Source organism: Episyrphus balteatus, chromosome 2, assembly GCF_945859705.1.
Source record: "Episyrphus balteatus chromosome 2, idEpiBalt1.1, whole genome shotgun sequence".
NCBI lineage: Eukaryota > Metazoa > Arthropoda > Insecta > Diptera > Syrphidae > Episyrphus > Episyrphus balteatus.
In genome coordinates, this window is record NC_079135.1 from 54,496,009 (window position 1) to 54,523,581 (window position 27,573).

The 27,573-nt window shown below is 30.8% G+C and overlaps 2 protein-coding genes across 12 annotated transcripts in view; one reads left to right on the top strand and one right to left on the bottom strand.

Annotated features, from left to right (window-relative positions):
* Nucleotides 1–354: 354 nt before the first annotated feature.
* Nucleotides 355–27,573, bottom strand: part of LOC129911817 (uncharacterized protein DDB_G0284459) — a 114,084-nt gene continuing 86,865 nt past the window's right edge. For 2 of the 10 annotated variants that reach the window (XM_055989767.1, XM_055989763.1), the window contains 3 exons: nucleotides 5,661–5,884; nucleotides 1,983–2,133; nucleotides 355–1,924 (listed from right to left, as the gene is read on the bottom strand). In XM_055989767.1, the coding sequence (XP_055845742.1) occupies nucleotides 572–1,924; nucleotides 1,983–2,133; nucleotides 5,661–5,875 (1,719 nt within the window). In that variant the 5' untranslated portion in view covers nucleotides 5,876–5,884 and the 3' untranslated portion in view covers nucleotides 355–571. Of the gene's footprint in view, nucleotides 1,925–1,982; nucleotides 2,134–5,660; nucleotides 5,885–8,409; nucleotides 8,639–9,408; nucleotides 9,622–9,642; nucleotides 9,748–9,769; nucleotides 10,141–27,573 lie in introns of those variants that run through there. The other 8 variants (XM_055989768.1, XM_055989764.1, XM_055989762.1 and 5 more) reach the window with 8 other exon arrangements.
* LOC129911815 (uncharacterized) lies at nucleotides 13,508–27,152 on the top strand. Of its 2 annotated transcripts, none has more exons than XM_055989757.1 (7): nucleotides 13,508–13,610; nucleotides 15,079–15,186; nucleotides 16,797–18,911; nucleotides 18,995–19,261; nucleotides 22,543–24,256; nucleotides 24,313–24,527; nucleotides 24,758–27,152. In XM_055989757.1, exons 1-7 carry the CDS (start codon nucleotides 13,521–13,523, stop codon nucleotides 27,023–27,025), a joined length of 6,777 nt encoding a protein of 2,258 aa, XP_055845732.1. In that variant the 5' UTR covers nucleotides 13,508–13,520; the 3' UTR covers nucleotides 27,026–27,152. The 2 variants fall into 2 exon arrangements, with proteins under 2 accessions (XP_055845732.1, XP_055845734.1); XM_055989759.1 differs by having other exon boundaries at nucleotides 13,566–13,751.

Genomic DNA, 27,573 nt, shown 5'->3' on the forward strand with positions numbered 1-27,573 from the left:
ATATTGCTATACTTAAGTTTTGTCCATTTTGGTACCAACGCATCATTTTTTGAGCTATATTCTCTCTTTTTTCTCAAATAAATATGCTTAAGTAGAACGTAAACTACTTATGATCTACTATTTCTTCCCCCTAAGTTATGTTTAACTTAGAGGAATTTATGACCTAGTTTGAAGTTCGTGCAAATCGCAATGTAGAACTTAGTCCTTTACGATTCACTTAAATATTTAAGTTTCGTTTCAGCAAATGGGCCTAAATGTAAAAGAATTGATAAGGCTTGGAAGCATTTTGTATTTTTAATTAATTTTTGAATTTATATTTATGTGGAGTTAGCAGGTTTACACTCTAAGCACACGTTTGTTATTTGATTTTTGTAGAAATAAGCCTTTCCTTTAACTTCTAACTCGATTTTTGAATAAAGATTTCGCTAGAGCCAGATACTTCTCAGCTTGAATGACGACTCTGAATTCCATCCTAACTCTATTTACCTTATGCAACTAGAAAGTGGTCGAATTATTTACAAATAAGGTACAATCAATGTTCCAATAATTATTTTTGTCTACATAAATATGCCTAGGGAACCGTCACTTTCAAAAATCGTCTTGGGTCACCAATCTTTGGATCAAATCTAACTACAACTTGATCGTTGCCAGCTTCTCCAACTTCTAAGAATGAATTCCAATCAGCTAGGAAATAGAATCCGTTCTTTTTTGGTGGCGGTGATGGATCTTCTGTAACGGGATCTGGACCTCCAAATGAATCTTCTAAGTCAGCCAATGATCCATTTTGTGGTTCGTTTGCTGAAGATTTTTCTTCATCTTGGGTGCTTGAAGTTGTTGAAGTGGTTTCTGAATCATTCTCAACGTTATCTGGTTCTGTTGATTCGGTCTTAGAATCTGATTCTGACGCTGCTTGTTCACTGGAACTTTGACGTTTTGAGTCATTTTTTCTTGATTCTTCATCAGCTGTAATAGGATCGGGGCCTTGACCCAGAATTTGACTACTCGAATTTGAAGGTTGAGCGGGTTTTAGCATATTAGAAGAAAGGCTAACATTTAAACGTTCCAACTCCTGTAGATTGCTTAACAGCTTACTAAGCTGGTCGTCAGTATTTTTGCTAGGCTCAGGCTCAATTACGTCAGTATCAATTCTTCTAATTGCTTGTTCTTTAACTTTTACTGCTTTATTATCATTTTTTAAACCAGCATCTTCTGGTTTAATTTGCTTGCGTTTCCTATTGACGATGCCAAAACGATTCAAATAGTCTTCAACGTCTGGTTTAATACGAATTTCTTCACCTATATTAAGTGGCTTAAATTCACTGTAAGCTTCTAAGTGTGGACGAGGTGGCAGTGATCGAGTAAAGTCAGTAATATCTATGTTTCCAAGACTCGACTGTTGAATGCTGCTTGATATTGAAGGTTTGGCAACTTTTTGATACTCATTTACTTTAAATCGTTTTGGAGTCTGATCTAAGCCCATAGTTTTGAATATCCCTGCAAGATCTGGCATTGGTGTGAATTTTTGGTTAAAGTTTATGCGGTTGGTAAATTCTCCTTCTAATAATGACCAATCTGGATCTTTTGCATTGTAAGAACTACTGTAGCGTGTTGCTTTCTTTTCTTCCTCTTCAATGTCAGGAAGCAGAGGCAAACTCGTTACTGGAACTTCTGTATTAGGCAATTGATGAAAAACTGGTGGTTCTTGAGATTTAAAGATGGGTTTAGGAGGATGATATGTTGTTGGCTTGGCGTTGGTTTTTTCTTTTAGGCGAAAATAGGGTTTGTAAGTGGTAGCAGCTAAGTTTCCGATTTCGACTATTTCAACCTTGCCAGAAGTTGTAGATGCTGATGATTGAAATGTTTGTGGCTGTGGAGATGAGTAAGTATCAATTACTTTTGTAATTGGTGGCCTTGTATAGAGTTCCTAAGGAGAGATATTCGAATTAGATTTTTATGTTCATGATTTAAAAAATAAAACTTACTTGTAAAACTTCATCTGTTGTATTTTCGGTATTGAATGGTAGTACTAGCATTAGAGCACGCATGTTGTCAGCACGCTGAGCATCACCAAGCTGAACGCTTTTTTCGTATTCTTCTCTAGTGACCTGTTCAAATAAGTCTTGAATTTCACCCCTAAAATAAATATATAAGAAATAGGCAATTCAATTTGAATATTGAAAATAATTATGTTTGATTTTTTTTTAATTATAAGCTTATTAAACTTGAGTCAAATTAAGTGCTTTAGCGACATCGCTGGTAGAAAATTGTATAGGAAACTTCCAAGGCGACAAAGCCATACAGTCAATCTTATAAATATTGGGCCAAATGCAAATTAAAAAACAAATATTTCCCATAATAGATGTAACCTATAAAGGTATTTTTTTTGTTCGATGAATTTAGTTATGTGGTTAATAGTCTAGCTTACATTTACGCTTTACAGTCACACATTAACCGTTATTTTTACAAATTCACTGAATATTGTACTTTAAGGAAAATCGGATCAAATAAATACTTTGGCTCGAAAAGGACAAGAGGACTAAAAACGGTATAATATAAAAGATTTATTCAATAAAATACTGAAACGTAAGTTAAACTGAAACTACAGTGATCAAACTCGATTTTGAACTTCTGGCCCAATAATTTTGTGGTGTTATAGACAGCGTTTTACAATTGAGTCGTTATATTTCAAAGTGGTTTAAATCACATTTCCCATGCTTTTCAAAAAATGTCAATTTTTTGATCAAACATAAAAATTTTAATTTTTTTTAGAAAAGAGATAGGGTGCAAGTGCGGTTAGTTTGAAAGTTAATCAAGTCGATTTTTTTAATAGATTTATACCACTTTCAAATAAAACGACTCAATTATTGCTTTTAGGAAAAAATATATTTTGTTTGCCTTGATTTTATGTTTTTTGAATCAGCATTAAAAAATACCCTGAAATCATGTATCACATGCGTATATAATACCATTGTCTATTATTGCTTTTATATCGAAAATCTAAATTTCGTGGTTTGACATTGAAAATTTCAAATTGCGGACATGAGATTTTTCTAGACTTTTGAGATAAGTTATAGAATTCCAGAATTCCAAAACAGAGATATTGAGCAGAAAAAAATTCCGAGGTTTACACCTTTTTTCACCTTATTTGACTGTACTAGAGGGAAAACACAGCAATAGAGCAAGGTTAGGTTAGTTCATGGTATAAAAAGAGAAGGTATGATCATTAGAAAAAACTCAGTATCGAGAACTGTCAAAACTTATGGCTACTTAAGGTTTTGACAGCCCAGCCCATTGAAATTGTTGTTGTAAACAAATTTGTCTTGGAAGTTGTTGTTGCTTTTGACTTTGCCAAATGCCAAACGTCAAAACCTTACTACCCCATTTTGTAAGATGGCAGCTCTAATCAGGGGCGGATCCAGGATTTTTTTCTGGGGGGGGGGGCACAAGGGCCGGATTGGCAAAAAAAACAGCAATAACAGTTAGAAATAAAGTGAAGTGCCATACGACTGACTAACAAGCAGAAAATTTTAACGACCCACAGTGGTCTTAAACCTGGCCAAAAATATTAGGCACATTTCCCACATCAAATAGGTACCAAATGACCAAAAAGTTATTCGGAAGGCAAAATTTTCATTTTCTTGTTACAGTAAAAGCCACTTAAGTGCTAACCCTCTTACTCCTGGATTAGCCGGAAGAAAAAAAATATAAAAAATCAGAAAATGAACGTACAATTCTGTGCTATATTAAAGTTAGTAATCTATTCTTTATTTCATTTTTTGACTTAAGTTGTTTCACCAAATAGTTTTTGAGAAATTAAGTTTTAAAGATGAAATTTTGAAAAAAAAAATGTTTACGTTTTTTAATTGATTTTGTATAAAATTTTGCAATATTATGGACATAATTATACCATTAGTTAATGACCTAGTAGTTTTTAGTCAAATACTAAAGACTTCATTCTAATAAATATTAAAGTTCCTAAGAATAACAAAAAAAACTGAATCATACTTTTTTTGCCGGGAAACCCAGTTTTGTTTTTTTTTTATTTGCATTAACCTTTTGTAACCCAAGGTCGTAAATTTAAAAATTAATAAGTCAATCGATTGGCCTTAATCTTTAATAAAACACGTATTTTTTTAAAATTCAATAAAGTCATTATTTACTTAGTTATTTCGATATTTTTTGAGTAAAAAAAGTTTAATTTATTTTTATATAAAAATGCAAAAATTCAAGCAAAAAACTATCTAATATTAATTTTTAGGCACTTTTCTAAAATCAAAAAATAAAACCCCGTGGGGTTTACTAACAAAAACTATTTTTTTTTTCTGAATTTCGTAGTTTTTACACAAATTTGCTTATTTTCAAAAAAAGCCCAACTTTCAACATTAACTGTCAATTAAAAACTATTGGTGCTATTTATTAGAAATTTGAAGTATTATTTCGATAAAGCAATACTTAAAGATTATAATATTAGAAGCTTCAAAAGAAAAAAAAAAATTGTTTGTAGAGCTTTTATGCAATCTTTTTCGGTTTGTTACAGAAATGTCACATGGAGCTACAAGGGGTTAAATTGTTTTATATCTCAAGAATATTGTGTTCAAATTGTAGGTCTCTTGGAGCCAAACTGACCAAGTTATGAGTATTTTAATACTTCCCTTAGGAACGTTTTAGTCTTTTAGTCCAGAGTTCAAAACTTTAAATTGTTATCCCCACAACTAATGTTTTCAACGCCGGTACTCCTCATAACTTCAAAACTACTGCACCGATTCTTTTGAAATTTGGAACACTATTTTTTTTTACATATTTTTAAAGGTATCCCTGGAGAAATTTTCTAAATAAAATAATATTTATAAAAATCTATAAGTAAGGGTCGCTTTTGAGGAGTTTTTTTTTCAAGGGGTCTTTATTTTCGGGGTGGAAACTTGGGCAAACTTCTGAAATGCAAGTTTGTTCTACATATCCAGCAGTTCTATAATATATAGTTTATGCAATTTTGTGACGTGTTCCGCTATTTTAAAAACACTAATGTTAAAAAAAAAACAACGAAAAAAGTGCAAATTTTTTAACCCCTCCGTATGAAAAAATAGAGTTGCATATACAATTATTTTAATTATATCATTCAATCTCATTCGATGTCCATATCAAAATTTTTCACCAAAATCACTTTGAAAATTCACTTTTTTTTTAAATCGAAAAAAAAAATTCGTGTGTACCCAACAAATAGCCGTTTATTTATTTGTGAGGTGGAGCTTTTCATGGGAAAGGGATGCAACAATCAACAAAATTCGCATTTTCAGCCAGAAATAGACAAGAGTTTCACTCAAGTTCTTTCTGTTATTATTCATATATTTTTAAAACTCTTATAGTTTGATTTCCTTTAAGTATGAACTTTAAGTTCTGGGGGGGGCACGTGCCCCCGTGCCCCCCCCCCCTGGATCCGCCTATGGCTCTAATTATCATACCTTGTCTTTTTATACCATGAGGTTAGTTAGGTCTGTGAGAAAGACAACAATCATATATCTGAGCTCTAGTCAAAACAGTTTATAAAACCGAATTTCATCAAAACTCCTTTATTAAACTGATTTCAATCTAATTGTTAGCAAAAAAAAATAACCTCAAATATATATTTGTTATAATTTATAAACCAGAAATATCGAACTTACTTTGTCAACCTTGGTAAAGATGGATCAGCTTGAAGAATTTTTTGAACTTGTTCAATTGTAGCCGCTGCATCAGGCAGTGTTGGTCTTTTTCTATCTGTTGAATATTCAATTGACTGTAGATTCGTTGAATCTTTTTGAATCGCTGGATGAGATGATGTTATACACAAAAGCAATGCAAAAGTAATAACTTGCAACAATATTCCTTGTATCAACATATTGACCTACTAAAGAAAAAAATAATTGGTTTGTAATAAGTTATGTCTACTTTAACAAACAATTCTTTATATCCAATGCAAAGAAACAAAGTTTAATTTTCTGGTTAAATTAATATAGCGATTAACCTAATGTGATCAAAGAAGAGAATATAAATCAAGCACATTAATTTGAGATACAAGGCCTACAACTTTGGTGTCTATTTGTCCCTGATGGTTTTTTGATATAAGTTACTAGTTATCTAAGCATTTTGTGCTGACCTCTTAACGTCTATAAATGTGATAGTCTGAGTGCAAACGTTGAATCTTGAAAAGTTATTTAATAAATAGTTGATATGATAAAAGGTTTATCACATATCGATGCACCGATTAGGAAGATGGTTATCATTTTAAATAATCTCTTGAATTGAATATTGAAAGTATATCTCACTTTACGTAACAATTAGTATTCAACCTCGAACTTTGTTTGATTCAATTTATAGTTCTTGTTTCATAACAAAAAACAAACAAAAATAAGTAGGTATAGCTTTATTATCTTCTTTTATTAGATTTTATTTTTAACTACTTAGTTGACATTTTGAGTGAAGTTATGCTTTTTTCAGGATTAATTGGCTTAAATAATTGATATGAGTTGTTGAATGTGAATTTTAATGACAATACAAAGTTTTCGAAATTTTATCTTAAAAGAATAGAGAGATTCAAATGTTCAAAATTCTAATCGTTAATTTTTAGGTTTACATTAACAAAATTAAATAAAATTAATTAATAACCTTAATCTAAGAGCTCCCGAAAACCATGTACGTTAGTTTTAAAAGGATGGTCAAAATAACCATTACATTTGATTTTTATACATAATGCTTAAGTTATAAATGAGGCTAAATAATTGATATCACAAAAGCGTTAGAATTTCAAAAAACAAGTTCATTTTGACGCGATAAATGGATAAAACCTAGTTTTGGAGCTATTACTGTGCATTGTGCATGTTTTTTTTTTTAAGATAGGTATAATAAAAATAAATTGTTTAAATGAAATTGAGTCCAAAGTCATTGGAAATCAATAACGTCGCGTTTTTAAGATATATTAACTTGACGTCATAGATTTCTTCTGACTGTATACTATAGCTTAAAGCAGAATCTTTGTTTTTTTATCGGATTCTCATCCACAGTCAAATTCTTATTGAAGTTACATAAGTAATAACTTCTAATTTTTCAAAGGCTCATGTATAAGAACTCAATATGAAATAAAACACAAGAAAAATTGATTAGGTTATCACACAACAAAATCCAATTTAACGTCTTTTACCAGACTCTCATGTCCTATCTCATAGCTGGTAATAATTATTAATTCATATAGTTATGTAGTTCTTTCATTAACATAAACACTGCACTGCACGAACAAATAAATCACAACTGATGATTATTCATATATATTTGAGGATTTGTAATACGAAAGTGCAATTTGTGCATCATTATAGCGCTTGAGATGTTGACATTACAGTATATGCATTTCTGGTTTCCTTAAAGTGGAGGAAGTACCAACAATGAATCAGTGATCATTTTCACTTCCACTCTTGCTTATCACATAACAACTTTCGCTGTCGCCAATGCTCGCCATACCATACAAACTCGGTGCCACATTAATTAAACTGTTATTTTTCTTTTCAAAATAAGTAGGTGAGTGAATACACAAAGTATCAAAAAATATGTATCAACGTTTTAATGATTTGAAATTTATATGCAAGTTATTCAACTACACCTATTTAACTTCGATCTGCATAGGTTTGGTACTTCATAGCTGTATGTCAAGTTATGACTTCGCTAATAAAAGTCGAACTTGAGATAACAACCGAAGATAACATTCCGACGTGTGTAAATCTGTCAGTCTCTTGGTCCTTCAGTATGTTTGTCTCCCTGTAAAAGGAGCTACAGTCCATATAGTTCAAATTCAAACTCAGTATGCAGCATTTTTGCGTGGTGAATAAAATAGGTTAAAATTTAACCCGTTGTAGAGCAGGTTAAAATTTTAACCGTTGCGAAAATTTGAACACAAATTTTAACGCAATTCGCTCATGACCTAAAGTTCTAATAAACTTCTCGTGCAGTTGAAGATATACCTTCCACTTTGAACTTTTATTGGGAAAGTCTATGTTTCTTTTGATGAATTTTTTTTAGAGAATTGTTTGTTATTTTTTTTGTAATTTTTTTTTCAAAATTGTGATCAAAAGTTGCGATCAAAAGTTGATTTGTTCACATTATTTTTACTTTCATGAACTAGTTATACTTCTTTCAAATCTAATTAATTTTAGAAGTTTGTTGTTTGACTGCAAATATTTTTCTAATGTGTTGGGGTAAAAACTACTGTCTTCTGACTAGGGTAGGGTTGCAAAAATATCAATTAACAAAAATGCATTTGAAATAAGAAAATCAGGTATTGCAAATTTAATAAAAAATCCAAAAATTAAATATATTTTTACTTGCTCAATAGGGCAAGTATTGGTTTCGTGTCAAAAAAAAATTGAGGTTTTAATCAAAACTAACATTACGATGATGGAGAACTCCGAAAAAGTGGGTCTCGCAATTCCGTCCGTCTGTGCGTCCATCTGTACACATTTCCACAGCCTAAACGGATGGATGGATTTTCTTCAAATTTGGTACAGATGATTTTTATGGAATTTTGAAATATCTCGAAAACGGCTCTAACGATTTTGATTAAACTTTGCAGACGTAATATTCAAAGCGATTGCAATAAAACTGCAATCGCTTTCCAAAAAAAGTCAAATAAAAATTTTTTTTTTCATTTAACAAAATTTTGCCCTAAATGTCGGCTCTTCCCCAATATCAATTTTCGTTTTATTTTATATAGAGCCAGCTCTTAAAATCTACAAGTATACTAACATAAAAGTGCTTTGGACAGCAAGAGCAAGTACGTGCGACCCCAGTCGTGCATTTTATTTTTTCTAATATTCGTCCAGTTTCATAAAATTTTTACTTTTTGACCTTACATTAGCTTCAAGAGTTAAGTTTAAATAGCAAATGTATGGTGAAATAAAAGTTTTATTTTCAATGCATTTTTTTTTCATTTGCAATAGCATTTATTTTGTAATGCAAAATATTTTTGGTTGAAGTAAACACATTTTTTTTTTGGAAATTTTACAAAATTATCTTTGAATCGGTTAAGTCGTTTATATTTATCGTCGTTGTATCCGTGTATGAATTCATTAAAATAAAGATAACAAAATTGTACATATATGTCAGTTTTAAGTAATTATTATTTTAAATTATTATTATGATTTTGAACCAAAAAAAACTTTATTTTTTCACAAGCTTATTTTTGAACTGAGGAAGCTAATTTTCCAACACCCTGAAACTTCTGTTTGAGCTTATTTCTATGAAAAAATTTGTCTTTATATTGATTTATACCGTTTTCATATTTATTCTTTCGAATAAATAAATAAATTAAAATTATAAAATATGAGGTTGTTAAATATTTTCTTCTTGAACCTGAAGTTTGGCAAAGAGAACAAGGTTGGTACAAACTTTAATGCATAGAAACAAAGTTAAATGTCTGCCGATAAACTGTGCGATATCTTGGTGCAAGTACCTATATCGAATTACGACAAAAATATTTGAAAACCACAAAAACGATCCAACACAAAACCAAGTTATAATTATTTGTTTTTAACAAAAGCTTCCTTGCCCGGTATAAAAAAAAAAAACAAAATTAACTCTTCTTCCTATAGAAACATAGGTACTGATTAATTTTTACCACACTTTCAAGAATAATTTTATATAGGCATCTTCTTATTAATTCAATGCGAAACCCCAAACTCAATCACGTTTTACTTAGCGCAATTAATTTCTCTCAAAAAATTTAATGCAGATAATTAAGGTTACAAACTGAATAATTTTCGTCAACAAAAATTACACAACAAAAGTTTTTGATTTTTTTTTTAAACTTTCACTACACCTTCGTTATTTTACTTATGGAAAGTAACAGTAAGTAGAGGATATTTGTAGATAGGAAAACCCCGTAATGTTTAGTTAGGTATTTATAAAACCGTACAAAAAGTTTAAAGTATATCGTTCAGTTTCAGATGCGCGCATGCGTGATCATTCGACGCGTTGTGAGGTGATTAATTGACTGGCAGGTATTTTTCATCCAACTGCATTCGTTCGTATCTCTTTTCATTTCAATCCAAACTTTATGCAGAGATCCACAAACAACCACAAGAGAAATACCTGTGGAGCTAAGCTAGAATTGCTGTTACACAAGTCCGTGGTAGCTCCAAGTTAACAGTGGGACGATATGAGATTAAACTTGAAAAAATATAATTAGTCTAGAGCTTAATTGTCTCTAAAAGTAACTTACTTTCCAATTATCTAGGCTTAAAATTCGAAACAACTTAAAATTGGATGGCAGTAAAACATTAGCTGTTTTGCCAATTATTGATTACCTAATTTAAAACTTATTTTTAAGTCAACCAATTTTCAAAGAAAATAATTCATCGAGTTAAAAACGTCAAGTTAAAGTTGATATCAATATCACATTTAATACCATTTCCGTAACACTAATGGCCGATTTCATAAACATTTAACTGGTTTTTAAAATTTTAAATGAAGTTTTTTGGTATGAAACAAACGTCATTTTAGTACGTAAAAGCCTGATAAATATTTAAAAGGGCTTTAGGAAACTCGCCATAAGTAACAGAAAATCAAATACCTAATTGTTTTAATTTCTCTACAGTCTACACAGCCCCACTGTAATAGCTTTTTCTTCGGTGGGGCGAACCATCGATGAGAGAAAATATTAGTATTTTTGGCTTGTTGCACCTGAGTGTTAACATTGGTTGCCGTTGTGTGTACATATAATGTACTTTTTTTATATTTTTAAACATGAGTCTGGTTAAGACTTTGACTCTCGAAAAATTGCATTTAAAGTTATTTACAATATTTTATTCTTGTTTTCGAAATTCAAATTAAACAAATAGTCTTCTCATACATTTAAACTTTGCACGAAAGACACTTTACTTAAGTGGCAAGCGCATTATTTTGGTATTTTAACGATACATTAGTTTCCTTTTTTATTTTTTAAAGTTTCTCAGAGGTAACCCTATTATTTGTTTCTTGTTGATTTCTAACAAGACCAAGCTAGATCAAATATCTCCTCGACAACAGTATAAAAATAACACAGCATCAAACATAAAGAGGCATCTAATTTCTCTTAAATCAAACTCGTTTCGAACTAGACTCTTGTCTTATGTAATTGTTAGGAAGGTACACTAAACACAATTATTAACTTTAGGTAGATGACCATAGCCATTGCATAATTCGATGAGTGTATCAGTGTACCTATGTTGAACAACATTTATAATTTCTCAAATAGAAACCTTGATCTACCGGTGTTGATTGTGGTTTTGGATTTTGCATTAATTGATGACATATAAGTTTAAAAAAAAATATGTTTGTGTGTTAAAACGAAGTCATTTTAGGAAGTAAATATGTTGGGGAACCAGTTCAAGTTATGCAACTTATAGGTTTTACAAGGGCATGGGGTATAATCGTAGATAGAAGATGTCTTTAGTTTTTTTTTGTTTTAATTATTTTTAATCAAAACAAAGAAAGTGAATTTAAAGCAGTGGAGCATGGTTTTGTTGACGGGTTGTCGTATGACATCCAATTGAATTGAACAGCTGCTGACTTGCATAATTTAGGTTTCGGTTTCTTTTTTAATCACTGCATTGATCTGCATTTTCAAATCTGCAAAACAAGAAAAGAGGCAGTGGCGGGCCTAGCGTTGCCACCCCTACTAATTTTTTAGACACAGAGAAATTCTACCAATTCATCTTATTTTTCTGTAAGGAAGATCTGTATTATTTTATTTTGCTCATTGATGGAAGTTTGAGTCCTTCTTTTTGAAAGTAGGTAGATATATCTAATCTGAGCATTATTAACTTCATGCTGTTTCCAAAAGCCAAAAAAAAAACACAGAAATGAAAACGATCACACATCTGTTTAAGCTTTCATCTGCCCCTAAATAGGTTTTTAAAGTTAAGTATTGCAGTATGCATGGCTATGGTGTAACAAAAAAAATTCAACGGCTTTAGTTTTTTATTTTTTTTTACATTTAAAGAAAATTTATCAAAAGGACCCGTTAATTTTAATCAACATTAAAATTTGAAAATATCTATTGAACAATTTGTTGCATTTAGTTTCCTAAAAAAATAAAATAAATGAATAATCAAAAACTGTCTTATAAAGGTGTTCGGTGGTGTATACGTAACCTTTTTTCATTTTGATAATGGAGAAAATCAAAAACTTCAACACAAAATTTGTATGTATTTTTATCAAAAAATCAAAATTTTTAAATTTTGTTTATAATAAAAACTGTATGCAATAGGATTTCTTTTCCTTTTCAAATCAACTTACAAAAAAATATGTTCAGTAAATTCCAATAAGGAGTTCAAATGACCTCAGTTTCAATGCGATTTACCTGGCCTTCTAAAAATCTGTATCTTATTAATGAATGTAGGTGCTGCCACAGTTAAATGTTTTTTGTGTCTGAAGACTATTTGCGATTAAATTACTCGTAGACTCACTCTCATAAGCTTTCTTTTTCTTTAAATAACCTATGCAATTTTTAATATCATTCACGGTGAAAAAATAAGGCAATGAATAATTTTTTTTTTCTAGTATATTTAATCATAATATAGTTAAATATACCAGCAATTAGTTTAATATATTAAAAAATAAACTTAAATATACCAGAAGTAAAGTTATAAAGTTATGTTTAATTATAATTTTTAAATGTTTTTTTTTTTTGGTAGCAAAAATCTTCGTTCAAATAAAAAAAATATCAATAAGGCTACAGTCGCAATTTTTAATCTCTAAATAAAGTTCTTTTAACTAGCGACTTTAAAAAAAATCATCATATTCGAGATGTTCCTCAAATTTTTTTAGCAGTTACTCTTCTATGGCCCAATTTATTCACACTTCATTAAATTTAAAATCCCCATTTTAGATTAGAAACACTGTCACGATAAAAAATTTAAATTTCCTGTTTTAATAGAATGGATGGTGAATAAATTAAGGTTAAATCCTAAATTATTTTAAAAATTGTATTCGTTAAAAACGTAAGTTTACGTCTTGTGAATTCCCTTGTTTTAAAACTGAAAGCCGAATTAAGCGGCCCCTAGACGATCAAATCATTGTAACAATATTGTTACAATATTTATTCATTTGCGGACGCAAATTCCTTTAATTTATTTCAAACAATTTAAATTAAAATTGTTCAAAACAAAAAAAGAATCAATTTTGGGGTGAAGTCAATTATAAAACGTCAATTATATAAACATAATTCGGTTAACAGAGTTCGGTGTAAATTGTAAGAAGTTTGTATAAATATAAAACATAACTTTAACATCTAGACGCCCCGTAACTGAGATCTAGTAATGCATTCTATTGTATTTTTTGGACTTTCTTGGAACCGTTTTTTTAATCACTTTTATTTTTCAGTGTAATAAATAAGAGACATTTTGTATGGACAGTTTATTGACAGACTGTTTCATTAGAAATTTGTTTGAGCGGTATAGAGTTAGTTATCAAAAAGTTTGTGTTTTGCATCAGATGTTTACAAAACTTGCTCAATCTAAATGAACTGGTCTTCTGTGCGAAATTTCTGTCAAATAATGCTGATCGATATCCTCTTCATTGCAGGAATGTTTTCAGTTTGCTTGCACTATGTAAGTGGATAAGACCAAACAAGTTGATTATTTTTACTGATAACAAATTTAAAAAAAATTTAGTTTTATATATAAAAAATGTCGTGTGCTTTTGTGGTTAATATATTTTTACTATTAATGTTTATCCAGTTTGGAGTTAAGGTATATAATATTTTGTTCAAATTTTGAGTAAATATATTTATACAGCATCAGGCTGTAAGCATTTGGTGGATAGTTCCAGTATAACGGGTGTTAATATGAATCAATCATACTCGTGTGTGCTGTTTTTTTTTATATTAAATGATAATGGTAACGATGTTGATAAAAAAATTTCTTCTGTTCTTTAATAAAAAGGATAGTATATAAAGAGACAACAGATTCTTTATTTTCTTCTTTTATCGCATTTGCTTATCATAGGCACTTATCTTATACTTTCTATACTTGTTGGATTTTAACCCTGATTGTTAGTTAGGGTGGGTTACTAATTTGTATTTTTTAACTAACCCAAAATTCATTGATGATGAGATTTCAATTTGTTTTGGTTAGTGGAATAAATAAAGTTTATATAGTTTTCATATAAATATTTATTAAATGTATAAGAAAAAACATAAAATTCGTTTTTTTTATAGGATAAAAACAACATCTTAAAGCAAATTGAGCTTCAAAACAAATACGCAATTTTTTTTTTTTTAGATGCATTTTAAAAAAAAATATTTTTAAAATCGTTAGAGGTCTTTTTTAAAAATAAATTTTTTATAAATTAATTTTTGAAAAAAATTTTAATTTAATTAATTAATTTTTTCAAAATTTTATTTATTAGTGGAGTAACTAAAGCTCTGATTTTGATGATCTTTGTTCCAAACGTTGGTAATTGAAAATACTTTAAAGTCTATACTTTAAAAATTGCCGATGTTGCCGTATTGTTTTTTTTAAATTAAACAATTTTAAAACAATTTAAAATTTAACAAAACTATTTTTTTTTTGCTTAAATTTCATAAAATACCAATACCATGATACCAAAATATTCTCTAGGTAATTTAAGGAAAAAAAATATATGGGAGTAAAATACAATCTTCCATCGTTTAAGCGATAAATGAAATTTTCTCACAAACTGACTTCAAACACAAAACAAATATTTTGAACACAACGGCAACTCCTACAATATTTATATACAGGTTTTTAAAAAGCCAGAACATCATTTCTATTTGTAAAATTTAATAAAATTAAATCAAGAGTTTTTGAAAGAATGGTTTTCAACTCAGAATTTTGGAAAAAAAAGGTTATTAACAAATTTTAAATGACTTTTTTTCAAAATTTTTCTTAGTAAAATATGAATTTATTTAAATTTTTTTTTTGCCATAAATATTATTAGTTGAATTCCATATTTAACTTTATATTTTAATGTTGAACTTAAAAAAAAAATTTATTTTTTAGTTATTATTAAAATATGTTTTAATAAAATGTTTTTTTTTTGTAACCTATTTTTCAGGCCAAAAACAAAGTCGATGAGCAGAAATTGAAGGAAATTGCGGATTTGAGAAAAGAGCTAATTACAGCTTTCGAAAAAGATATAGATATGAAAACAAGTGGTGGAAGCGTAAGTATCTATTACTTTTGCTTTAAAATTTTTGAGTTACTGCCAATTTTTGACCTTGTAGCGTGTATACTGTATAGATTACAAGATCAAAGGAAGATATAAAATCAATGTGTATTAAGTAAGCCTATACCTACATTTTTTTAAGTTCTGCTTAGATCCACTACATTTTTATCATTCTGTTCAAATTCGCCCAAAAAAATTATGTTACGATAATCAGTTGTTGAATAATTTTGACAATTTTTGACATAGGTACGCATTGAAAGATAATTTTTTCGCATGAAGGAGGAGGTTTTTGCGTTTTTGCCTTCGTTTTCTTCCATGGTCCCAAAGATCCATACACCCACCCTATTCTCACAGACTCTTACTTATAAATCTCCCTTCACTTTTACAACATAGAAAATATATTCAGCTTTGTTTTATTGTCAAATTAATCAATGGTTCAATAATATGTCCATCAAATCTGTGTCGTCTAAATTTCAGCTATAGTCAAACTAGCATAAGAAGAAAATTGCCTTTATGTCCGATTTTCAGCAGAACAAACTATGGTGTGAAAAGCCTATTAACCCTTAACTATAGTGGTGAAAATTTGTGGTGTTTTGAAATGATAAAATAAAATACAAAATTGAATTTTTTTATAAATTTTGTTTTTAAGCATCAAAAGATAACAATTTAAAAAAAAATAAAAAAATAAAAAAAAAAAAGAGAAAATTCATTTTCAACGGTTTTTATTAACTTTTTAAAAGTTGATGTGGGTCCCCTGGACCCACCACTATAGTTAAGGGTTAAATCAATTGATTTCAGTCTTCAATAAATATTACTTTTTGATCTCATCTGTAAACGACAATGTCAAAAGCAAAACATTTAAAGAAAACTTTTTTAACATATCATATAGTTATTATTTATTTTTTAGGTAAAATTTCATTATTAAAATTGTATGTACATAAATAGTTTTAAGTTCTAAAGTTAGGCAATTAACGGATTAAATAAATAATGAAGAGAAAACTACCAATAAATGATGTATCATCAAATTTTTTATGAAACTTATTGCTATCAATGAGAAGAGTGTGTCTAAAAAAATTTTTTGTCTGTTTTTCAAGAAGTTCTGGTTCTGGCTGTGAGTCGAATAAATTCTCATCTAAACCGTGAAGTTTTGTATGATAAATTCCAGCATAAATCGAACATAATCCCATCAAAACTTTTGATCTCATCTCTTAATTATGTTATTGACTCGATATATCGCACTAGTATTACAAGACTGTAATAACTCACTGAATCAGCGAAAAAATGTTTATTTGTTTATATACAAACTGTTCCAAATTATAAAAAAATATATATGTATATAAATATATATGTCATACCAATGCAAATATATTTGTTTTTTTTTTTTTTTTTTTTGTTTTACGTTCATAGTTCATTGATACTAGAGTTTTTTGAAACAGAAAAGGGTTTTTTTTTTGCGAATAATCAGCCAAATTATGAACTTATTTACTAAATAATTATTTCAAAAATTTTCAGTAGATACCTTCACTTTCAAATCTTGCCTCTTCGCAGAATCATGGATGTCGATTTAAAATTATTTTAACCGTTATTTTGTTAAAATTCTATTTCAGGGTGTAGTTGTGCAACCAGGTTGGACCCAAGGCGGAGATATAAACAAAGGTTCATCAAAAGTTGTAGTCACTAAAAAGAATTTAGAAGACGCGGCAGCTATCCGACATGAGATCCAGAGTGCAATTAACAGTAATACTTACGTCAAAGGTGAAGAAATCTCAAAAGCCGATCAGTATTTTGGTATGCAATTTCGCAGTAAAAGCCTTTTGGCAAACTTGATTGGTTCAGAGAACTCGAACTTCCATCACGAAGAAGTTGGCTTTGGAATGGAAGAAGAACTTGAAGAAGGAATGCCAAATGTCGTACAAAGCAATGCTTTCGATGACATTGGTATCGAAACATTAGACCGATTAAAAACGTCTACTAGACGAACTCGAGAGGTTTTAGTTCTTCAAGAAATCATCGAAGATCTAAGTTTTGATTTAGGAGAAGATGTAAGAGAATGGAAACATTTTGAGCATGATGGCAAAGAATATTTTATCGGTTTGAGGGAAACTGATCTGTTGATAGTTGAGAAAAACAACATGAAATATGCAAATAGTCATGTTGTTAAAATAAACGCTCCGATCTTGTATTTGGAATGCTTTTGTTTTTGGAATAAAGAGTCTCAGCGGCAAGATGGCATGATTTTGGCTGCAGTAGGAGAGAATGTGCTATGGTACCAGGCCAATTCGGATGCACTCTTTTGGAAATGGTCTACAGGAATGCCTATCAATGGATTAACATATTTTAAAATAGACCAAGAGGAGTACTTAGCAATTTCATCTGATATGTCAGCCCGAACCGAATTCTCATCCCTCAACATTTATCAATTTGACATTCGATCTAAAGAATTTTGGATAGTGCAAAAGCTGCAACTCGAAGATTCATGTTCAGAGACAATTTTCTTAGATTCTGGAAGGGATGTTGTTCTGGCTGTAGTGCAAAATAATTCTGCAGCCATTTTCGTTTTCAATCCACATACAGAAACACTTGGTAATCAAGTTAAATTTGAACTCAAAACTGTAATAGAGTCCGAAGGAATTCAATCGATATCTGGATTCCAGATGGGAGGCTTATCCTATTTGGCTTTAGGTGGTCTAGCCCCTCAAATTTTGCATTATTCGCGTGGAGAGTTCCTTCCTAAAACAATATTTGGACAGAATTTCGGTTTAGTTGAATTATTTCTGCCAATTTCCACACGAACATATCGCGATGACCTTATTTTGTTAGTTCAACATCGTGTAAGCTTCGACTCTCACGATCTGGTTGTGCTAGAAGCTCTTATTTGGAATGGGGAAGTTTTTGAAGCCACAATTCCAGCGCCATGTGTAATTGGAAATCACACTTTTGCATTTGGAGTAGGTTGTATGCTTGATATACATCGTGAAAACGGTATTAAAGGATCAGCCGTACTTAGACGAAACAATGATGTTTTCATCATTGTGCCAAGATATAAAGCTGAATCTGGATTCTTTCAGATCAAAACCGAGCTTTTGTCAAAGAACTCAGAGCTTGTTGATTTGGGAGAGATATTTACTTTTCTTAAGGAATGGGTCAAAGAACAAGAAAGTCTTATTGAAGAATCTTACAAATATTTGCAGGATTCAAGTGATCCTATGGAGTCTATCAGTGAAACGTTAAACTTTACTAGTCTTAAAACTCCTGAACTTGATTTTAATGGGCCTGTTGGTGAAATATTCATTAATGAGCACCAATGGACAGAGGATGATACGCATGTGGATTTGGAAAAACTTATAGGAGCTATTGAGAGATTAGACATGGAATTAAACAGTAATAATGAAGATATCACTCGAAATCGTCGACATTTGACTTATGAAACATTAGATTTCGATAACATTGAAGCTGATGAAGTTGAACTTCAGCTTTTGAATGGCGAACATTCATATGTTAAAAATTCTGAGCTTATCTTTCCTGGAACTGTGAGCTTTCAGAGCTTGAACGTCTTGGATGAAATCCAACTAAGTTCGGCAAGATCTGTGAGAGAAAGTTCTATGGAAGTTGGTGCAAACTTAAAATTCGAAACAATAAATGATATCAGATGGAATGATTTTGTTGATGATTTGATATTTAGGAATATTCAAGTCAATATTGGGGAACTCGAAGTTTTGGGGGTAAGAATTTTTAAATGATTTTGCTAAACTTTCATTTCAGAAAAAACACGCCTTGTATTAATATCTTTATTTAATATTATAAGGAAGTTATTTCAGAAGGAACTTTAGATGTTCACAATATTGGTGTTATGAAGTTTCCTGAGGATTTTTTGTGGTCAAGCAGTCAAGAAGCGCTGGTGCCTATTGTTGAAGGGGAAAAATATTTTCGTTCTAATTTGGTATCTGGCGCAGTAGATACTGGCGGTCCAATAAATGGAATAAATCCTTTTGATATGATAACGCTGTCTGAAAACGAAAATATTGCTGGACTTACAACTTTTCGGCACTTGGAAGTTTCGGAGAAAATGGCGGTAAGTTAAGACATACGATGAGCTTTCATATTTTTTTTATAATTAGAAAGATAGCAATGAACGATGAGAAAAACTTGGATCTTTAAAACTTCATCGTTTAACCAGTATGGGTCGCTAATAAATCGCAAAACAACACAATTATTTTTATTTATGAAAGCGATAGTTTTGGAATAGTTTTGAATACTGAAACAGTTTATTTTACTGTTTATTTTAAACTTAAACGCTTAGACACTGTTGTTATGTTTTATGGTTATTTGTTTTAGTAATTAGAAGGTACTTTCTGAATCTACATATAAAAAGTGAGTTATTAATGTCACGGGTCATCAAATTTTAGTCTAATTTCTCCAAAAGAGAAGAGTTTTTTAAGGTCAATTCAAAACATTATTAAAATAAAATTTACTTAATAAAAGAGGCTAAAAATTTACATTTTGATACATTCCAATCACTTTTCTCTTTGTTCAAATATATGTAAGCTAAACTAACAGAAGACCTTCAACACCTACATTATGAAGACTTTAATCTAAAAATACAAAAAAGTTTAACTTTTTGGTGTTCTTGAATAATCTTATCAAAAGTAAATGATTTTCATTTTAATAATCAATGAATGTATTGGAAATATTAAGTGTTAAATGCTTAATTATGTCCAAAATAGAAATTTTAACACAATTTTTTTCGAGGTTCATTTTCTCACGCCCCTGAACTCAAATAAAATAGCCAAAATTGTTCCGCATTCAATCAAGTACTTTAAGGAATGCTTATCAGATCGATGTCAACTGATTTCATTATTTTTTTAACAAAAGATATTTTTTTTTTTTTTTTGTAAACATTAAAAATTGTTCAAGAAGAAAAAAAAGTTACGCATACACCACAGTGACCGTTTATTAAAACTGACGAGAAAAAGTTTGGAACTGATAGTACAGGAAAGTTAGTAAAAATACAGACATATTGTGGAACGAAATATAGGACGGCTGAATTGTTTAAATCTGAAAGAGGGGTATTAGAAAAGCTTGTCCTGGTTTTCGGGACGCCACCCCCCTGGCGAAATCCGCCATTTTGGAAAACGCGAATCGCTCTATATCTCCAAAACTATTTGTTCTAGAGAAATGGTTATCAGGCCAAAGTTCTTGGAAATTTAATAATATTTTTCTTTGTCATACATTATTTTTCTGTGCGGGCAATAGTTTTGAGGTTATGTTGTTTTAATTTATTTTTTTTTGGGTTTTTTTAAGTTATTATCATTCCTGCTAATGGTAACATCATTTTTTTAACAGTTAAAGTTATAGACCATCAAATTACCAATAATTTGGTATATTTTTGAAAGTCATGGGATGTATGAGTCGAAAGTTATTGATCTGAAAACTATAGACTAAGTCAGGAAAGTTAGTAAATAAAACAGGCATTTTGTGAAACGAAATATAGGAAGGCTGATTTTTTTAAATCTGAAATAAGGGTATTAGAAAAGCTTAAGTCCTGGTTCTCGGGACGCCAACCTCCAAGCGAAATCTGCCATTTTGAAAAACGCGAATTGGTCTATATCTAATAAACTATTGGCTTGACTGAATAATTTACGTAACTAAAGTTGTAGTTAATATAAATATCTTTTCTTGTGCATTCACTGTTTTTCAGCGAGGACAACACTTTTGAGGTTATGTTGTTTTATTTTTTATTTTTCGTTTTTTTTAATTTTTCTCAGTCTCTATGATAAAAACATAATTTTTTAGCATGATTAAAGTTGTAGAACATCAAATTTCCATTAATTTGGTATACTTTTGAAGATTACCTATATGACTTTTCAAACCAAAGATACGGATTTTTGAGAGCAATCCCTTTCAATATTTTCAATAAATATACTAATATGTTTTTGCATAAGATATGAAAAAAAGATATGAAAAAACAACATAACCTCAAAACAATGAATGTACAAGAAAAGATATTTATATTACCTTCAACTTTGGTAACTTATTCGGTCAAGTCAATAGTGTAGCAGATACCTATAGACCAATTCACGTTTTTCAAAATGGCAGATTTCGCTAGGAGGTTGGCGTCCCTAGAACCAGGACTTAAGCTTTTCTAATACCCTTATTTCAGATTTGAAAAATTTGCCTATATTTCGTTTCACAAAATGCCTGTTTTATTTACTAACTTTCCTGTACTTAGACTATAGTTTTTAGATCAATAACTTTTGACTCATACATGGCATGACTTTCAAAAATATACCAAATTATTGGTAATTTGATGGTCTATAATTTTAATTTTTAAAAAATGATGTTACTATTAGCGGAAATGATAAAAACTTAAAAAAACCGAAAAAAAATAAATTAAAACAACATAACCTCAAAACTATTGCCCGCACAGAAAAATATTGTATGACAAAGAAAAAGATTATTAAATTTCCAAGAACTTTGGCCTGATAACCATTTCTCTAGGACAAATAGTTTTGGAGATATAGAGCGATTCGCGTTTTCCAAAATGGTGGATTTCGCCAGGGGGGTGGCGTCCCGAAAACCAGGACTTAAGCTTTTCTAGTACCCCTCTTTCAGATTTGAAAAATTCAGCCGTCCTATATTTCGTTCCACGAAAAAGTCTATCTTTCCTGTACTATGATTGATATGAAGTTTTGATCTAATGTTTTGGTATAATGGGTGCTTTCATAAATGCATGGTTGCGCAAGTCTGACGAATGCAAAGCTGTCATTAATGCAAATGATAAATGTCAGGTGTTCATAAATGTAAAACGTAAATATTTGCAGCAAATGAAAAAATTCCCATGCACAATGAATTTTAAATTGAAGAAAGAAGGAACATGAAGTAAAAAATGATAAAGCTTTCCATAATTTCTCAATTCTGTCAAAATTTTGATTGGAAATTCAAAATTCAAGCCGCGAATTTCTTGGATATAATAAATTTGTAAACATTAAGAGAAATGTAAAAAAAAAACAGTTTTCTTTCTTAAAGGATGGAATTGGTTTATTTTGGAGAAGAGGCTTAATTAAAACTACAAACTTTTGACAAATGACGCAAATCAGAAAAAGTGTTCATTAATTCAAAGTAAAATACATGCGCAAATAGTTTTTCTGACATTAGTATGATCGCAAATGACCGCATGTTAACTAAGCAACCATGCAATTATGAAAGCACCCAATGTCATTAAGGAACACTTTCATAAATGCATGGCCCAAATGTCTTCCACTTAAGACATTTGACCAAATTCCATGCGATTATGTCCATTCTTTTAAGATTCGATTTCAATGTTCATACCTATTTCTTTAATCTATTTTACAGGTCAATGGTACACCACAAGGCAAAGGTTTGACGGCTTTTCTTTCAAATCCAACATTATTAGAATCAAATATCATTCAATCTGCGTGTAATTTTTTTCAACTTGAAGTCAAGGGCTCCATTCATGTGTCAGAGAAATTCAATGGAAATGACTTGGACTTACTTTTGAATGATATCATTTATCAACCGAGTGTATTCGAAGCAGAAATTCTCATACCATCCAAAAAATTTCTAAACTCACCGAATTTCTTTGATTCCAAACTAAAATTAAATGAAAATATTTTAAATAAAATTGAGTTAGATACATTTGTTACGAAAAATACTCAACAAAAATTGAATTTAAAAAAAATAATGGGAAATATTTACTTTAATAGTTTGACCGTGACTGGGTTTTATGATTCTGTTAATATCATTGAACTGAAACGAGACACTTTGCTAATTGATGAAGATCGTTTTGTGGATAATGAAATTGAATTCACTAAAAAGATTTCAGCGCAATCAGTCAACATAATCGAATCATTGAATGGAGACTCAGAATTCAAGACATGCAAGGATGATGTCCACTTTAAAGAAGTCGTATTCAAAACCGTTCAAGCTCAAACTTTAACTTCTCAATGTGACATCATAGGAAGTGGTATTTTAAATGGCTTTGATCTTAAACAACCTACGAAAAATCAAAGTTCAACTTTATTTATTGAAGAATTGATATTGTCAAACGGTCTACAAGTTGAATCCTTACACAATACGAATGCAAAGTCACTATTATCATTCTTGGAAAAAATTGATAACATTCCTGCAATGATCTTAGAAGGAAAAATTTTTGTTGAAAAAATCCATGTTGATGGAGATATCCAAGTTAATAAATTTAATTCGTTCAGTTTTGACGAAGATATTCAAATGACAGCTATTTGGCTAAACCGTCCAAACTTTTTGCGAACGAAATTAGAATTTCATGAAACACTAGTAGTTCATGGAAATCTTAATGTAAATGGATCTCTTAATTCGTTTAACTTGCCTAGTATGATCAGTGATATGGCGTTTAAATCAGAGAGTCTTCTTTTGATAAGAGGCCCAAAAGATTTCTTAGCCGATTTGTCCGTCATTGGAGATATTGTTATTGCAAGTGTTAATAAACTTGATTTGACAGAAATCGCGACGAAACAGACAATTGAACTTTTCCAAGGTATTCTTGAAATCAATGGTGATTTAATGGTGGATGATTTGGAGGTCACTGAGTTTTTGAATAACTTTCCTGTTGGAAATTTTGCCAAAACCTATCGTTATGATGAAAATTTAAATACCATCGTTTTTGTCGCCGAAGTAACATTTGAGAAAGAAACGTTCTTGGAAAATTTGTACATTCTCGGAAAACTAAACTCCATCGGAAATATTAATGAGTTTTTCGAAAATATCGTTTACAAAAACAACATATGCATGCTAAAAGGAAAAACAACATTTAAGGGTATTACAAGTATTGAAAAAGGTGCATATATTAAAAATGTAAACGGCCACAATGTTGCCCATTTGATGAGGAATATTGTCTTTATTGACGATCCCGTTCCGATTGTTATTTTTGCACCGGTATCATTTAAAGATGTCGTTCAAGCTAACGATGTTACAGTCAAAAGATCAATTAATACGACCAATTTAATAGGATGTCAATTAAAAGGCTGGCTCTTTGATACTTTGAGAAAAAATAAAATGGCTGATTTTGGTGGTATGTTGGTATTTAACATTTTTCGGACATGCAGAAATATATATTGTTTTTTGCAGGTCTTGTGAAGTTTGGTCCTGGGGCCTTAGATGAGAATTCTATTCATACTGTTTTCTTAAATGGAATGGACATGGACTATGTTGTGACTTTGTACACGTCTCAGAATTTATCCGGCAATGTAGTTTTTTCTGACGTTCATTTGGGAAATACGATTAACACAGTTGGACTAGTGAATGGGATCGATCTGAAACAAGAAATGGAAAATACACTTTTGGTAAGTTTTCTATTTAGGGACAAATACATCCCTTGAATTTCCCTGTTACCTTTTTATTGCCTCGTAAAGTATGGCTGATTAAAAGTCACTGTATTGCAACCAGCATTGGCAAGAGACCCGTGCTTAAACAAAAATTTTTTGTCATGCCGTTAAAATTGCATTTTTTTTTAAGATAATAAAAATCACTTGATTTTAAAGTAATGTTTTGTTTTGTTTTGTTTTTATTTCAGAAATCTGGCAAACAGCATGTTACAACTCCACTCACAATGCAATCGTGCAGTGTTATCCAATCACTCGAGATAAATGCTATCAACAGTAATGGAATTAATCTTCAAAATTTAGCCTCCCTACACGAAAATCTAGAGTTCAGTTCACCTCTTTCATTTTCAAAAATAATCACTAGAAATGTAGTTACAAGTGATCTCATATCAGGAATCGATTTCAGCGAATGGCAACAAAAGGCTTTGCTGACAAAAGGCCAATCAAATTTAGTAGTCACTGGAAATTGGAAAATAAAAGATCTTAATGTTAAATCGCATTCCATCACAGGAGATTCACCAAAGAGTAGATTGATGCAGATAAATAATGAAATTCATGATCAGTACGATCAGCTGTACGAATCATTTGGAAGCCTCTGTGAAAAAAGTATGAAATTAGTAGAAGATGCATCGAAGAAAATTTACTTTCCGAAATATCTTGAAAAATCGTTCGTCTTAGAAGAGAATGAGATATTTGATAAAGTATTCCTCGTAACTGATCGATATGAAGAGTACATAATAGTAAATATTGGCTGTCACTCCAAAATTTTTAAATGGGATACTAAAGATGAATCCCTTAAGGAAGTGTATAAATTTGAATCGGGTCTGTTAGAAGATATATTGGCTGTCCCAGCAAAGGATGAAAGTCTTCATCTTGTTACCAATATTCGAAGCAATAGTAATTGCTCAAATCAAAATGGAGTTACGGCTTGGACTTTCGATCGAAGTAATGTTTCTTATTTGAAGAATTTCAATGACTTGGATATTTCCACCATACATCATCCGGCGAACAATGGAGACACATTTTATGCCATTGGCGAAAAAAATAGAAAAGTATTTCAGCTTTCAGCAAATTCTAATGAAAAACGTTCATGGAATCTCCCTCCAAGTGAGAAGGGTCTTTATAGATTTTTGCCGAACGATGCGAACTTAGGAATTGCATTGGCCAATGGGCAACAAATTCTTCTTCTGAATCAACCATCTCGGCGGAGATTAAGAAGACGACGTCATAGTGTAATAGGTCGTCATAGAGTTAAGTATGAAGTAAAACCACAGCCTAAACTAGTCGGAAAACAACTTAGTTTCTCTGACTTTCGACAGGCCATTGTTAGATCACTTCGAGATCTTATTCGCCGTCTAAATATCCAACTTACGGATGTGAATTATTCATTATCAGAAGATGAAATCCAAGATGAACATCTACAAAATGATTTCATGGCGATTCTGCAAGAAATCCATAATCAGAAAATGTTGCCTTCAGAATCATTCGATCCATTTTGTTTCGAGCCAACTGAATTTTCTTCAAATCTTGACCAAATACTTGCTGCCAAAGTGGTTCAAGTAATTTGGCCAGTATTAGTAGAAATCGAAGAAGTTCACAGTCATCTTCGCAGCAATGAACATGACCACCCAACGTGTAGCAATATTTTTAATTCTTTGAGTTCTGTAGTAAATGAAGTTCTGCAGATTGCGTCAGAAAAGAATCGCACAGATATAAGTGATGCAACAAACTTAAAACGAATCACTGGAAAGATACAAGAGTTTCAAAAGAGAATCCTTCGAACTATTGACGATCTTCAAGAAACTGCATCAACGAGTACAGATGAACAAACTGATAAGCCTCCTTCATCTGGTGAAGCTCCAGTTCATGTCCACCTATTGGATTCAAATAAAACTGTGGTCAATCCTCTAGAAGAGCCGTTTATAGGACAGGCAATAACAGGAAGGAATCTTTTAGCAACGGATAGCCCTTATCTACCAGCACGAGGTAGTGGAGAAATTATATCAATTAAGACAGGAATGTCTGGTAACTACAGAACCCTGATTGCCGTAACTGAACCTAAGGATCATGTTATTGCTGGAGAAACAGATTCGGTAAAGATATTTTTCGATGTTATCACGGGGAGTCTTTTTCAAACGTTATCAGCGTACAAGCCAAGTTGTTTATCATCGACACGCGTCCAAGATGAGAGTCTCTTAGCTTTTGTAGAAGATAAAAATACGGTTCGAGTTCTTATCTATAAGGGAATACAAGGTTTCGTTGAGCTAGTTAAACTCAAAACTAAAGATGATGTTTTTGGCTTGCAATTCATAAGTTTGGGAGAAAAACGTGGTAATAAACTTCCGAAAACGTTTTTGATAGTAAGCGGAGGAAATAAAGTCCAATTTTATGAGCTTCTTATGTTTGGTGATTATTGGTTTGGAAGTAAAATCAATTGTGACTTGTGGAAGAATCACTGAATGTTCAGTTTTGTAGATATTATTGTGTAAATATTATTTCATTAATATATTTATTAAGTTTTGTTAAGGTTAAAGTGTATAAGTTTGATAAGCCCAGTTTAATAAAGTTAAAAAAAAAATTATATAAGGTTCGCTCATTAGTAAACATAGCATTAATATAAATGGTTAATAGCTTATTAACTTTGTGAAGGTTTCATCACAACCAAACAAGTGGTTCAGATTCAGCAGTTATTGAATTATGACGCCCTCTCATACAACCCAAACCGCATTGTAGCGGACCGAAATTCTCACTTTAAACTCAGGCTTTTATCGTGCTCGAGGCTAAACTACTTCGAGAAATCTCGAGACTTATTCTAAATCTACTTCGCTAAATCTCGGATTGACTTGCCCTAAATCCGAAACTAAGCGAAGTTGATTTCGAATACATCTCGAAATTTATTCTGAATCTACTTCGGTAAATCTTGGATTTAAGGTATCTAGGTGAAAATTTAGTATTAGATAACCCGCTTAATTTATAAATTAATTTTTGTAAAGCTCTTAAATTCTTG

Coding starts and splice junctions, on each gene's coding strand:
- LOC129911815 (XM_055989757.1), top strand. CDS start 13,521: ATGAACTGGTCTTCTGTGCGAAATTTCTGTCAAATAATGCTGATCGAT. Junction 13,611..15,078: donor TTTCAGTTTGCTTGCACTAT/GTAAGTGGATAA, acceptor CCTATTTTTCAG/GCCAAAAACAAAGTCGATGA. Junction 19,262..22,542: donor AAGTTTCGGAGAAAATGGCG/GTAAGTTAAGAC, acceptor TCTATTTTACAG/GTCAATGGTACACCACAAGG.